General features: G+C 44.7%; 1 protein-coding gene across 1 annotated transcript in view; it reads left to right on the top strand.

The window, feature by feature from the left end:
* Window positions 1-14,760, top strand: part of PSMC6 (proteasome 26S subunit, ATPase 6) — a gene marked incomplete in the record, with an annotated part of 935,644 nt that overhangs the window by 511,204 nt on the left and 409,680 nt on the right. The window contains 2 exon segments of the mRNA XM_044074402.1: window positions 1,638-1,725; window positions 1,955-2,016. Coding sequence (XP_043930337.1) covers window positions 1,638-1,725; window positions 1,955-2,016 — 150 coding nt within the window.

The raw sequence follows: 14,760 nt of genomic DNA, 5'->3' as shown, positions 1-14,760 counted from the left end.
CTAACCCAAATTTATCCCAAAGGGTTAAAGACATTATCCTTGAGGCCCGCAGACCTTCAACAAGAAGGAATTATGCAGGAAAATGGAAAAGATTTCTCATTTGGAGTACTGAAAAGGGAAAAGATGTGTCAAAGGTAAACATAGCCAACATCCTGGAGTACTTGGCAGAGCTCTTCCATACAGGCCTGTCCTATTCCTCCATCAAGATACATGCATCAGCTATTTCAGCAGAATACAGCTTCGATCCCCCTGTCTTCTCGCATCCTCTACTCAGGCAATTTCTGAGAGGAATTAAAAATGTAAAACCTCCTAGGAAACCACCATTGCCAGCATGGGACTTGAACTTTGTGCTAGAAAAATTGACACTTCCTCCTTTCGAACCAGCAGCAACAGCAGAACTACAACACCTATCCTGGAAGACTGCTTTCCTGCTGGCAATTACCTCAGCAAGAAGGGTTTCTGAGCTACAAGCTTTAATGGCAGTACAACCCTTCCTGATCTTCCATCAAGACAGAGTGTCCATGAGAACAAATCCTACATTTATGCCTAAGGTGGTATCCAGAGTGTCTTTAAACCAGGCTATCCACCTACCTACATTCTTCCCCAATCCACAGAACAGGGGGGAAAGACTGTTGCATACTTTGGATGTACATAGACAGTTACGCTACTACCTGGACAGAATAGAAAAACTGACCAGCTTCTGGTAGCATATGCAACAGGAAGGGAAGGAAAAGCTATTTCAAAACAGACAATCTCCAAGTGGATAGGGAATTGCATCAGATTTTGTTACTCCTACCATGGAAAGCAAGCTCCACAGAACATCAGGCCTCATTCTACAAGGGCTACAGCCACTACCACAGCTTTCTTACGAGGAGTGGCTACCAAGGACATTATAGAGGCTGCTACTTGGACCTCCGTGCATACATTTGCCAAGCATTATAACTTACCTTTATACTCTAGATCCCGAGCAGGGTTTGCCACTGCTGTTTTGCAAGGGATCCTAACTACACCATAATTTCTTCTTCCTCCTCCCCTAGTTTGGCTATGGTATTCTACCCATTTGTAAGGACTGCAGATGCATCCTTGAAGGACATAGTACAGTTTTGTACCTACCATAAATGTAGATGTCCGAATAGGAATGCATCTGCAGTCAGGATTACCCACCCTCCTTCCCCTCTGAGGTATTCCTAGGGTATTTGCCCATCTAATAGCTAGCTGGGGGGGGATCTCTTATGGTGTATTTGTTTGTATATATGTACATACATGCTTATTTTTTGTGTTTGCCTTCTACTATTTGGAAACATTGGCATTTATCCAAAATTTAGCTATCCAAGAGGGCAACTGGCATCTGGGGCAAGAAACACTGAGGAAAATGGCGTCGGCTGATGCCTTTGTACCCGAAAAGCTGCAGCTGTGACGTCGGGTGAAGTGCGACACCAGCCGAGGCCAGACCCAGACTTTGGAATCCGGCCGACCGAAGGGCTGCCTGACGACAGGACAACCCATTTGTAAGGACTGCAGATGCATTCCTATTCGGACATCTACATTTATGGTAGGTACAAAACTGTACTTTTTTGTGCTAGGTATAATGTATTTAACAAATATTCCTGGAGTTGATAAAATATTTTCCTTTGCAGGTTATAGAGCTGCCACTCACGAATCCAGAACTGTTTCAGCGTGTGGGTATTATACCACCAAAAGGATGTTTGTTGTATGGACCACCAGGTTTGCAGTTTTGCCTTTTGTGCTCATTTCAGAATGTCATAATTTCTAATGTGAACAGTTTGTGAGATATGGACTTCAGTGATCCAAGTATTTGGTTCTGATTTGAATTGAACTTATGTAAGGTGACTTCTAGCTTGTTATTCATGTCAGACGTACTTGGCAAGGTTATATGCTAAAAGTAAAAACAGTAGACTGGTTACCTGATAATATATGTTTCTACTTTATGCAGGGACAGGGAAAACACTTCTAGCAAGAGCAGTTGCCAGCCAGTTAGACTGCAATTTTTTGAAGGTATTTTTTTTTATATATCATTGTTACTTTCTGATATAAATACATTTGGAACACGTTATTGTTGTCTCGCTAACAACATTCTGATTCCTCCCTGAGTTTAGAGACATAGAATCGGTTCTTTTGAACTTAACAGCCTGAAATGTGTGTGTTTGATCCCAGAAATCCTCCAGCATGTTTTTTTTTTTTCTTGTTGTTGGATCCCTTTACCTCTACCTGAGTCTCAGACCACCTACCACCAAGTTCCCAAACTGGCACATTTGTTCCATTCCCCATGACTGTATCCTATACATAACTTAATGGAGTAGAGTTTTCCCAGTAGAGAGATCAGGAGAGAATTACATTTCATTGGGGGATCCAAACAGCTGCTTAAACCTTGTGTAGGAGAGTTTTTATATGTACATTCTAACCTATTTTTACTTGTTGCAAGTATAATGGAATTTTTTCTTTTGTGCTTCTTACACATATGCTTACTGATATTTTTCTGTTGACCTCCATCTATTCAGCCATATGGCTTTACATAGCTAATCTCCTAACCTTACCCATACAGACAGCTCTCACACATCTAGTACTCTTATTGACTGTGTACTTGTAACTAATCCTTCTAAATATCATAACCTTGAAACCCTACCAAACACCCTAAGCGATCACGCCCCTATAAAAGTGCTTAGGTTCACTCCCCCACTTCTCAAAACTTCCTAAATGCATCACTTGTCGTAAATTCTCTAACTTCCATTCAGAAACCTTTAATGCCCTCCTCTCTAAAGTAAACTGGAAATTCCTTACTCAACTCCCACTAGAAGAAGCAGTCCTAGCTTTCAACTCCACCTTCCTTAGCATCTTAGTCTCACCTGCTCCCTTTCACAAAGTCCTAATTAAGTCCACCATATCTCCGTGGCTTTCAAAAGCCACTCGTACCCTTATGATAACTAGAGACAAATTATGGAAAAAATGGTCACAAACTAAGCTCTCTGCAGACTTACAAAATTATAAAGAACTCCGAAATCTGACCAAAAAAAAAAGGACTTCTATAACAAACCTTCCACAGCCCTAAAGTCTAATCCTAAAAAATTCTGGAACTCTGTTAACCAAATATTGCATCCCAGTAATCTTGGCTCCCCCAGTCCATGCCTAGACAAGATATCTGAAGAAACTGCCACATCTTCAGTATCTACTTTATACATTCAATATATAAGCTACTGAACCCTAACCCAAACTCCTCTACTACTAGCATCTCCAACTTTTCTGAACTTACTCCTAATACTGTCTCCCTCAAACCTGTACCTACTAGCTACATCAAAACTCTACGCTTTAAATTAAAACCATGCTCAGCATCAGCTGACAATATTCCTTCCACTTTTCTTCTACTAGCAGCTGACTCTCTTGCTCTCTCTGTATCTATCCTAATTAATTGCTCTGTCTTTGAATCTAAAGTCCCTTCCATCTGGAAACAATGCTACCACTCTACCTATACGCAAAGGACATAACTCCTCTGATATCTCCAACTTTAGACCTATCGCTATCCTCTCCCCTCTCTCTAAAGTACTAGAAAAATGTATTCATAAACAAGTTATGCAGTATCTAATACAGGAAAATCTGCTTACACCCACTCGACACGGCTTCAGACTCAAACATAGCACCACTGCAGCTCTATTATCCTTCCTCAACACTGTCTCTATAGCCATGGACGACCATAAACTTATTTCTTGCCTATTCTTGGACCTCTCAAAACTTTCGACACTGTCTCACACTCTCTTCTGCTGCATAAACTGCAGAAACTCAACTTTTCTCCTCTGATACTGTTGCATGGTTTTCCAGCTACCTCATTGATAGATCTCAATCAGTGAGATGGCACTCGGCACTCTCCCCTCCTCTCCCTGTAAAAATGGGGTACCTCAAGGGTCTATCCTAGGGCCTTCACTTTCTTGTATCTTTACTAATCAGCTCTATACCTTCTGTCCTCAGTCATCTTTAGTGCAATACGCAGATGAGACTACAGTCATCACCACAGCCAACTCTCTCTCTAAGCTCTTCTCAACTACTCAGGCATCTTTTAACTTAGTTGAAACATGGCTCTCCAACAACCAGCTCATCCTTAATAAAAAAACAAAGCTGATGTTCATCGTGTTTCACTGTTGCAGTCGTTACTCTTGGGTTATCCTGCTGGCAGGCTACCCGCAGTCGGCCTGAATTCCAAAGTCCTGGTCCGGCGTCGGTTGCTGTCGCCTCTTCCCTGACGTCAGTGCACCAGGGGTATAAAAGATGCAGCCGACGCCATTTTAGTCAGTCTTTCTTGCCACGCAGTACCCGAAGCAAAAGCAGATGTCCTTCAAGGATGCATCTGCAGTCCTTACATATGGGTTGTCCTGCCTCAGGCAGCCCTTCGGTCGGCCGGATTCCAAAGTCTGGGTCCGGCCGCTGATGTCGCCTTTCCCGGCGCCAGAGCCTGGGGTATAAAAGTGTCAGCTGACGCTATCTTCCTCAGTCTTTCTTGCCGCGTGGTGCCCGAAGCAGAAGCAGTTCGCAAGTGCCGGTCGGCCAGCTCCTGTAACTTCAGCTACCGAAGACTTCAAAATTCAAGTACCCCGTTGGGGACTCTTTCTTGCCTCAGCCGATGTCAGATCAAACGCTTAAAGTTAATAATTGCTTGACTTGTGGGAAACAAATACCTCAAAAGGATTTCCATTCCTACTGCCTCCCCTGCCTAGGCCCAGATCACGACATCTCGGCCTGTACTGCCTGTGCCTCCTTTAATCGACGAACTCTTAGGCGTCGGTCGGAGTTTGCAGAGGAATTTTTGGGGGCTAGTTTCTCTTATATTATGCCGTCGGAGACTCCGACTTCTCATTTAACCAAAAAACGGAAGGACAAGGACCGACACACGCGGACCGTGGTTTCGGCTGAAACCACGCCTAGGCCTACCGCGAGTGTCTCGGTCTCAGCTGAAACAGAGTCCTTGGTACTTCCGACCGTAGAAACCGCACAACCGACAACCTCGGTCCCGGAGGCCTCTTCTGAGTCGGTTATAGATTTTCCCTCGGAAACCGGTGTTCAGGAAACTACCGACACCATTCCACTAGACAAAACTACACCAGCACGTGGAGCAGCCAGGCCCCCTGCATCCATGTCCATAAAAGCATTCACTAGGGCTAAAGCTGCTAAACAACAAAAATCTCTGCCTCCCAAGACTATTTCTCAGGGATCCACTACAGGTTCACAGATATTAAGTTTGGCTGAGGACCTTATTTCCTTAATTAGGGGCTCTCAGCCTCATCCGGACAGGGGCTCTCAACCTCCTCTAGACAAAAGGCCCAGGGTTGAGCCCTCTGATCCACAGTCCTCTGATGAGGCCTCTGATGGCTCTGCTCTATCAGACTACCAGGAGGAGGCCTATACGGCCTGCGAGGATTCTGATGCAGAGGAATCTATTCCTTCTGCCTCCCCTCCTGAAGATCTGTCCTTTGGGGAGACCCTTCACTCCATGAGAGAGCATTTCCAATGGCAGGGCCAGGAATTTTCCGATTCCAGGAAGAGATTAAGGACTTTTCTTCATTTACCTCAGCATAGACCCTTGGCTATTCCTCCTGTTTTAAGTGTCATTGATGATGTGTATTCTGATTCTAGCATTATCCCTGACACCCTTCCTCCGGCTCCTGTCAAACCCGACAGGTACTACAGGGTCCCGGACTTGCATCATTTCCTTTACAAGGCCCACTCTGCTGACCCAGAATCTATTTCCCAGGGTCCTAAAGGGGTTGCAGCTGCCACTGCTAAAAATCCACTCCCCTCTGAAAGGGAGTCCAGGGCTTTAGAGAGATGGGGTAAAAAGTGTATACTTCTTCCACTCTGTCTATGAGGGCTTTAAATTGTCAATTTCATATGATACAGTACCAAGAGTATTTGTTAGATGAATTGCAGAAAAAAACTGTCTTCACCTGAACCCCTAGATCATAAGTCCCTTCAGGATCTGGTACATAACTCACAACAGGTTAGCAACCATTTCTTGCAGTGTGGTTATGATGCATTGGAAGCTTCATGTAGGTCAGCAATGACAGGTGCAGTCATACGTAGACATGCTTGGCTGAAGGAACAATCTCTGCCAGATCATGTTAAAGCTAAGCTTCTGGATGCTCCACTGGAAAAGCAAAAGTTATTTGGCTCCACTGCTCAGGAGGTCTTAAAGAAATTTGAGGAAAAGGCTAAATCTGTACAAACAGTCAAAGATTTCCTCCAGGTCCAACCACCAAGATTCAGCAGAAATTAGCCTTCTAAGACTTGGTCCTTTCCAGAAGAGAGATTTCAAAGAGGAAAGAACAGGCGTGCCAGAGGTAGAGGGCAAGCTAGAGGCTCCTACAGAGGACGTCAATGGCAGCCTCCTAACCAGAGAGGTAGTGCAGGACCAACAACTGCTGCACAAGGACAGACTCAATGACTTCACCTTGACCCCGCCGACCAGGGCTCAATTAGAAGCACCTTTGGGCGGAAAGCTATCTTTATTCTCAAGAAATTGGCACAGTATTACAAGGGACAAATGGACACTGCAAATAATAGACAAAGGATACAGGTTTCACTTTCATACATTACCAGAAAGAAAAGGCATGCCAAACCTGCCACCAAATCAAAGGGCAGAGGCTTTAAAACAAATTGCCAACCTATTGCAAATGAAAGCTATAGAAAAGGTTCCTCTCACAGAACAAGGCCAAGGATTTTATTTCAGACTATTCCTTGTCCCAAGAAAAGAAAAACAGTGGAGGCCTATTCTCGACTTGTCCGCCCTGAATACTTATCTCATTGTGCCAAAATTCAAAATGCTGACCCTACAGCAACTCCTTCCCATGCTGGGCAAGGGGTCTTGGCTGGTAACTCTAGACCTCAAGGAGGCATACCCGCATGTCCCTATCAGACAAAGTTGCAGAAGACACCTCAGATTTCTTGCAGGTTCAGAGCATTATCAATTCTCAGCATTGCCCTTTGGCTTATCTACTGCGCCCAGAGAATTCACGAAATGCCTGGCATCAGTAATTGCACACTGCAGACTTCAGGGGATTCAAATATACCCGTATCTGGATGACTGCCTTATACAAGCGGACAGCCAACAAACTTTGGTAAAACATTTGAATTATGCCATCCGCCTACTGCAGGCCTTGGGATACACAGTCAACATTCACAAATCAAGACTTGTGCCATCCCAAAGAATAACTTTTCTGGGTGCGGAACTAGATACGACCACCCAAATGGCTTTTCTCACAGAAGAAAAACAAAGACAACTACTGGATTACTTCAAAAATCTGACAAAACAAACTCTGCTGACTGCAAGGAAAATCCTGCAGGCCCTGGGTTACATGGCATCGTGCATTCTTCTGATTCCACAAGCAAGGCTACATATGAGAAGACTACAAGGGTACATAAGGAGTTTATGGTCTTAGCACAATCACAGCCTAGAAGCTTTGATACCACTCATTCCATGCCTTCAAAAGGAATTTTTGTGGTGGGCCCAAGCAAGCCAGTCAAACAGGGGTCTGCCTTTCAGCAAACCAGTAACCAGCCAAACCATTACCTCGGATGCTTCAGATGATGGATGGGGAGCACATATGGAGGACAGATGCATCCAAGGACTATGGTCTCAGAAAGAATTGCGCATGCACATAAACCAAAAGGAAATGCTGGCAGTGATATGCAATCGAGGCCTTCAAGCACTTTCTACATCAAGGCCACCTGCTAATAAGGACAGACAATACCACAGTTATGTGGTACATAAATAAGCAAGGAGGTACCCATTCCTACCCTCTTTGCAGGCTAGCAATGAATCTTTGGGAACTTTCCCTAAAACTCAATATAGAGCTGCAATCCCAGTTTGTACCAGGAAAAGACAATATACTGGCGGACTGCCTAAGCAGAAATACCATGGATCCACACAAATGGATGCTGCACCCAGACATCTTCCTTCAGATAACACAAACATGGGGGAGGCCGGACATAGATCTTTTTGCCTCCCACCACAATCATCAGCTGAAGAAATTTTGCTCAAGGACATACCACCCACAAGCATGGAAAGTGGACGCCCTCTCTTTCAGCTGGAATACTCTAACAGTGTATGCATTTCCACGTCTTCCACTAATGACCAAGGTCTTACTGAAAATCAGGACAGAGCAGCCAAAAGTGATTCTAATAGCCCCGGACTGGCCAAGGCAGCACTGGTACGCACTGTTACGGAGCATGTCACACACGAAACCGTGGCCTCTACCACAATGGTCACTTCTTCTGACACAGCACAATTACAAAACTCTGCACTCCAGCCGGAAAACCCTGCAGCTGACAGCCTGGAGAATACCTTGATCCCTCACCAGGAAAAGCTATCCAAGAGAGTGAAGGATATCATCATGGAAGCTCGCAGGCCTTCCACGAGAAAGGCATATTCAGCGAAATGGAAAAGATTCCACACTTGGAGCACCGCAAAGGGCTTAGATGCGACGGTGATGAGCATGGCACATATCCTGGAATACTTGGCAGAAATGCTCCACAATGGCCTTTCTTACTCTTCCATAAAAATTCATGCTTCAACAATTTCAGCAGAATACAATACTGACCCACCTGTCTTCTCTCATCTTCTCCTAAGGCAGTTTCTAAGAGGAATTAAAAACATCAATCCTCCAAGAAAACCACCAGTGCCTACATGGGACCTTAACTTCATTTTGGAAAAGTTGACTCTACCTCCCTTTGAACCAGCAGCATCTTCAGAGCCACAGTTCCTGTCTTGAAAGACTGCCTTTCTTCTGGCAATAACCTCAGCAAGAAGAGTATCTGAATTGCAGGCCCTCATGGCAGTACAACCATTTCTTATTTTTCATCAGGACAGAGTCTCTTTGAGAACCAATCCTTCATTCATGCCAAAGGTGGTATCCAGGGTCTCATTGAACCAAGCTATTCACCTGCCTACCTTCTTTCCAAATCCACAAAACAAGGGGGAAATACTACTGCATACCCTGGACATTCACAGACAGTTGCACTACTACTTGGACAGAACTAAGACTTACAGAAAAACTGACCAGCTGTTGGTAGCATATGCTGCAGGTATTCAAAGAAAAGCAATTTCCAAACAGACAATTTCAAAATGGATAGGGAATTGCATTCTATTCTGCTACTCTTATCATGGAAAAACTGTGCCAGCTAACATCAGACCTCATTCCACCAGAGCCACAGCCACCTCCACAGCCTTTTTAAGAGGGGTGGCTACCAAGGACATTTTAGAAGCTGCTACATGGAGCTCCGTGCATACATTTTCCAAGCATTACAATTTACCCTTATATTCCAGATCCAGAGCAGGCTTTGCTACGGCAGTCCTGCAGGGCATTTTAGCTACACCATCATTTTCTTAGATCCTACCACCCCCAGCTTGGCTATGGTATTCTACCCATATGTAAGGACTGTAGATGCATCCTTGAAGGACATAGTACAATTTTGTACCTACCATAAATGTAGATGTCAGATAGGTATGCATCTGCAGTCAGGTTTACCCTCCCTCCTTCCCCTCTGTGATATTTCTTGGGTTCTTATCCCTCTTACAGCTAGCTGGGGTTATGTATTATGGTGTATTTGTTTTATATTACTATGCATGTTTGGAATTTTTTTTGCTTTTCTCCAAATTTAGCCTTCCTTAGAGGGCACCTGGCATCTGGGGCAAGAAAAACTGAGGAAGATGGCGTCAGCTGACACTTTTATACCCCAGGCGCTCTGACGTCGGGGAAAGGGCGACATCAGCCGACGCCGGACCCAGACTTTGGAATCCGGCCGACCGAAGAGCTGCCTGAGGCAGGACAACCCATATGTAAGGACTGCAGATGCATACCTATCGGACATCTACATTTATGGTAGGTACAAAACTGTACTTTCGCAAGAGCCGGTCGGCCAACTCCTGAGATTTTCGAATCCGAATTTCATTAAAGCTAAGTACCCCGTTGGGGAAACTTTTTTTCTTGCTCCAGACCGATGTCAGAAACGGTTGTATTTCTTGTGGGAAGCAAATACCTCATAAGGATTTTCACTCTTACTGTATTCCTTGCCTGGGCCCCGACCACAACGTTGCTAGCTGTTGGTTTTGTGCTAGATTTAACCAACGCACTATTAAGCGTCGGTTTGATTTTGCATTTCATTATTTTGGCCGAAGGTTTAATTATATAATGCTGTTGGAACAGCCGACGACCGGAGTTTACAAAAAATGCAAGGATAAGGAAAAGGATAGGCATCCGAGGTCCAAAACCGACGAGGCCTTTGCTAGGCCAGTTGCCGGTTCGCAGCCCCTGGCGCCCGCTACCTCAGAGCCACAGGCCGCTTCCGACTCCCACTTGGAGCCGACTGGGCCTCTCGATACTCAAGGTATTGGACACTCTGAAATCATTCCCTCAGATGGGTCCGGAACCGCTGAGCAGGCATCGGCTTCCGAGGGTGTCTTCAGGCCTACACAGTTGTATATTAAACCATCTTCAGCTTCAAAGACTAAAGCAGCTCTAAAAACAAAGAAACAAGTACTGCATTCTCCTGCTCAGACTACAGTGCCTAAAAAACAGATGCTTAAAATGTCCGAAGACCTAATTACTTTGATCAGGATTTCCCATCCCCCTCCTGATAAAAGGCCTAGGCAAGAGACAGAATATGATTCTTCTGATCAGGTTTCTATTTCCTCTGATTCTTCTTCTGAACAGGATTATTCCATTCCTCCTTGTGAGGATTCTGATGCTGAAGAATCCATTCCTTCAGCCTCTCCTCCTGAGGATTAATCTTTTGGGGAAACACTGCATACCATGAGGGAGCATTTCCACTGGGAAAGCCAAAATTACTAAGAATCTAAGAAAAGACTCAGAGACTTTCTGCTATTACCTCAGCACAGACCCCTTGCTATTCCACGTGTTCTAGACATTGTAGATGATGTATTTTGTATGTATTTTCAGAGTCTGGCCTGTCCCCACACTCTCTACCTCCTGCACCTGCTAAGCCTGACATACTACAGGGTCTCAGATTCTCATAAATTCCTTTATAAAAACTCCGCTACTGACCCAGAAACTATATCTCAGGGTCCCAAAGGGGTCAAAGCTTCCACTGCAAAAAACCCTGTCCCCTCTGATAGGGATTCTAGGGCATTGGACAGATGGGGGAAAAAAGTTTACACTTCTGCTACCTTGGCTGTAAGGGCTTTAAATTGTCAGTTTCATATGCTTAAATATCAGCAATACTTAATGTCACTGCTTAAACAGAAAATGTTGACAAATTCTGAATGTTCAGAGAAGAAGGAAATGCAGGATTTATTGCATGCAGCTGAACAGGTGGGAAAGCATACTTTGCAATGTGGTTATGTTTCACTGGAGGCCTTTTGCAGGGATGCTGTTACAGGTTCTGTTATTAGAAGGCATGCTTGGTTAAAGGAACAGAATCTACCTGATCATGCTAAAGCAAAATTATTAGCTGCTCCATTACAACATGATACTTTGGTGCTAAAGCAGAAGAGGTGTTGAAGAAAATAGAGGATAAAGCGAAATCCATGCAGACAGTTAAGGATTTTTTACAGGTGCAGCCACCCAAATTTAGCAGGAACTGCCTTTTCAAAAATTGGTCCTTTCCAGTGTCAGACAGGCCACAAAGAGGCAGATGCAGACATCCCAGAGGCAGATCTCAGCCCCAAAGCTTATACAGGCCTAAACAATGGGGTGCTCCTACCTCCAAAAGTGGAGAAGACAAATCACAACCTTACAGGAAACAGTCCCAATGACGTTCCTCTGCCAGATCCAATCACTTTTCTTTTGGCAGCCCCCTTAGGGGGAAAACTAGCACTTTTTTCACCAAATTGGCAAAAGATTACCCAAGACAAATGGGTCTTGAATATAGTGTCCCAGGGCTGCAGGTTCCATTTTCACACCGTACCAAGGGCAAAAGGTATGCCAGACCTGCCACACAATCAATGGGCAGAGGCACAAAAGCAAATAACAGCCCTCATGGACATGAGGCCATTCAGCAAGTACCACACCAAGAGCCGGGGCAACGATTTTACTCGAGACTTTTCTTGGTGCCCAGAAAGGACAAAACCCGGAGACCAATACTGGACCTGTCTATACTAAACACGTTTCTGGAGGTTCCAAAATTCAAGATGTTGACTCTACAGCAGCTACTGCCCATGCTGGGGAAGAAGGCTTGGCTCGTAACTTTGGACCTAAAAGAGGCATGCCTGCATGTCCCAATCAGACAAGCTTGCAGAAGATACCTCAAATTCATAGCTGGCTCAATGCACTACCAATTCTCTGCACTGCCCTTTGGCTTATCTCCTGCGCCCAGGGTCTTCACAAAATTCCTGGCACCAGTAATTGCGTTTTGCAGACAAAGAGGAATTCAAATATATTCCTACTTGGACAACTGCCTTATTCAAACAGAGAACAAAGACATTCTTCTAAAGCATCTAGCTGTAAAAAGATTACTAATTTGCCTAGGGTACCAGTAAACGAAAATAAATCAAAACTGGTACCCTCTCAAGAGATAATATTCCTGGGTGCAAGCTTAAATAAAACTGCCCAGATGGCTTATTTCACGCCAGACAAACAAAGGCAACTGACTTCTTACTTCAGAAAGTTGGCAACAAAGACCCAGTTATCTGCAGGGAAAATCCTGCAAGCCTTGGGCTTCATGGCATCCTGCATTCTACTAATTCCATATGCCAGACTGCATATGAGGAAACTACAATGGTATCTAAAAAGTGTTTGTACTCAGCATTACCACAGCCTGGAGGCAGTAATTACCCTTATTCCCTGCCTGCAACAGAAGTTTCGATGGTGGGCACAAGCCTGTCACCACAACAAGGGTCTGCCATTCGCTTTACCCATAGCCAGACAGACACTGACAACAGATGCATCAGATTATACCTGGGGGCCCATATGGCAGGAAAATGTATTCAGGGCACATGGCCTGCAAGCCAGATGCATCTTCATATCAATCAAAAAAAGATGTTAGCTGTTTAGAATGCCCTGACAGCTTTGAAGGACCTACTTCATCCAGGACAGTTACTGATAAAGACGGACAGTACTACGGTCATGTGGTACATAAACAAGCAGGGAGGCACACATTCCTACCCCTCTGCAGACAAGTAATGACCTTGTGGGACACAGCATTGATTTACCAAGTTCACCTGCAAGCACAATTCCTGCCAGGAAAAACAAATACTCTGGCAGACGAACTAAGCAGAAACCTCATGGATCCCCACGAGTGGAAACTGGATCCACAAGTCTTCAGCATGTTAACAAGGAAATGGGGATGCCCAGACATAGATCTATTTGCCTCCCCTTACAACTGTCAGTTACAGAGATTTTGCACAAGGATTTATCACAGACAAGCATGGAGAGTGGACGCCCTATCCTTCAGCTGGAAAAACCTAACAGTTTATGCCTTTCCTCCACTGCCTCTCCTTCCCAAGGTACTCCTAAAGGTCAGACAAGAGAAGCCAAAAATGATACTGATTGCACCAGACTGGCCATGCCAGCACTGGTACCCAATCCTAAAGAGCTTGTCTCAAGGCCCAGCATGGTTATTGCCTCAAACTTCCCACTTGCTGACCCAACAAAACAATCAGATCCTGCACAGTCAACTCAGGACCTTAAATCTGGCAGCGTGGCGGATAATGTAGCCATTCAGAACACTCCTCTTTCAAAAGCTGTTATGGATGTTATCTTGGAGGCCAGGAGGCCCAGTACCAGAAAATCTTATGCACAAAAATGGAACAGATTCTGTGCTTGGAACCAGGAACAAGGCATTGGCACGTATGTACCAAATATTCCTCAGATTTTACAATAACTAACTGAGATGCTGGACAAAGGCCTTTCATTTTCCACAATTAAGATTCATGCCTCTGCCATTGCAGCCTATTACAATACGGAACCTCCTATCTTTTCTCATCCTTTAATAAGGCAGTACCTCAGAGGGGCCAAAAACATCAAGCCTCCAAGGAAAGCACCAGTTCCGGCATGGGACCTCAATTATGTCTTGGAAAAACTCACACTGCCTCCCTTTGGGCCAGCCTCAACAGCCGATATAAAATTCTTATCCTGGAAAACACCTCTGCTCCTAGCAATAACCTCTGCAAGATGAGTCTCGGAGTTAGAAGCACTCATGGCTGTGGAACCTTTTATCATCTTTCATCCAGACAGGGTTTCTCTGAGGACAAACCTAACATTTATGCCCTCAACCAAACCATTCACTTGCCTGCCTTTTATCCAAACCCCACAGAACAAGGGTGAGAAAATTCTGCATTCTTTGGACATACACAGGCAGCTACGGTTCTACTTGGACAGAACTAAAGCTTTCAGAAAGACTGAGCAACTTTTAGTGTCATATGCTGCAGGATCACAAGGAAAGGCTATCTCAAAACAGACTACTTTTAAATGGCTAGGTCATTGCATCCGTTTCTGCTAGTCAAAGCATGGCAAATCAATGCCTAAGGGCATTAGGCCTCATTCTACCAGAGCAGCAGCCTTCCTCAGAGGAGTACCAACCAAAGACATCTTAGAGGCTGCAACTTGGAGTTCACTGCACACTTTTACAAAACACTGCCACTTACCTCTTTTTTCTGTAAATCAAGAGCAGGCTTTGCCACTGCACTGCTGCAGGGCCTCATAGCCTCTCATAATCCTATTTAGCTCAGCCACCCATCCTCAGCTTTGAGAGTAAACCCAAGAGTAATGACTGCAACAGTGAAACACGATGAACATAGTACAG

The sequence above is a fragment of the Protopterus annectens genome, chromosome 6.part0 (assembly GCF_019279795.1).
Source record: "Protopterus annectens isolate FY-2018-M chromosome 6.part0, PAN1.0, whole genome shotgun sequence".
Classification (NCBI taxonomy): Eukaryota; Metazoa; Chordata; order Ceratodontiformes; family Protopteridae; genus Protopterus; species Protopterus annectens.
This window is presented reverse-complemented; position numbering and strand designations above follow the sequence as displayed.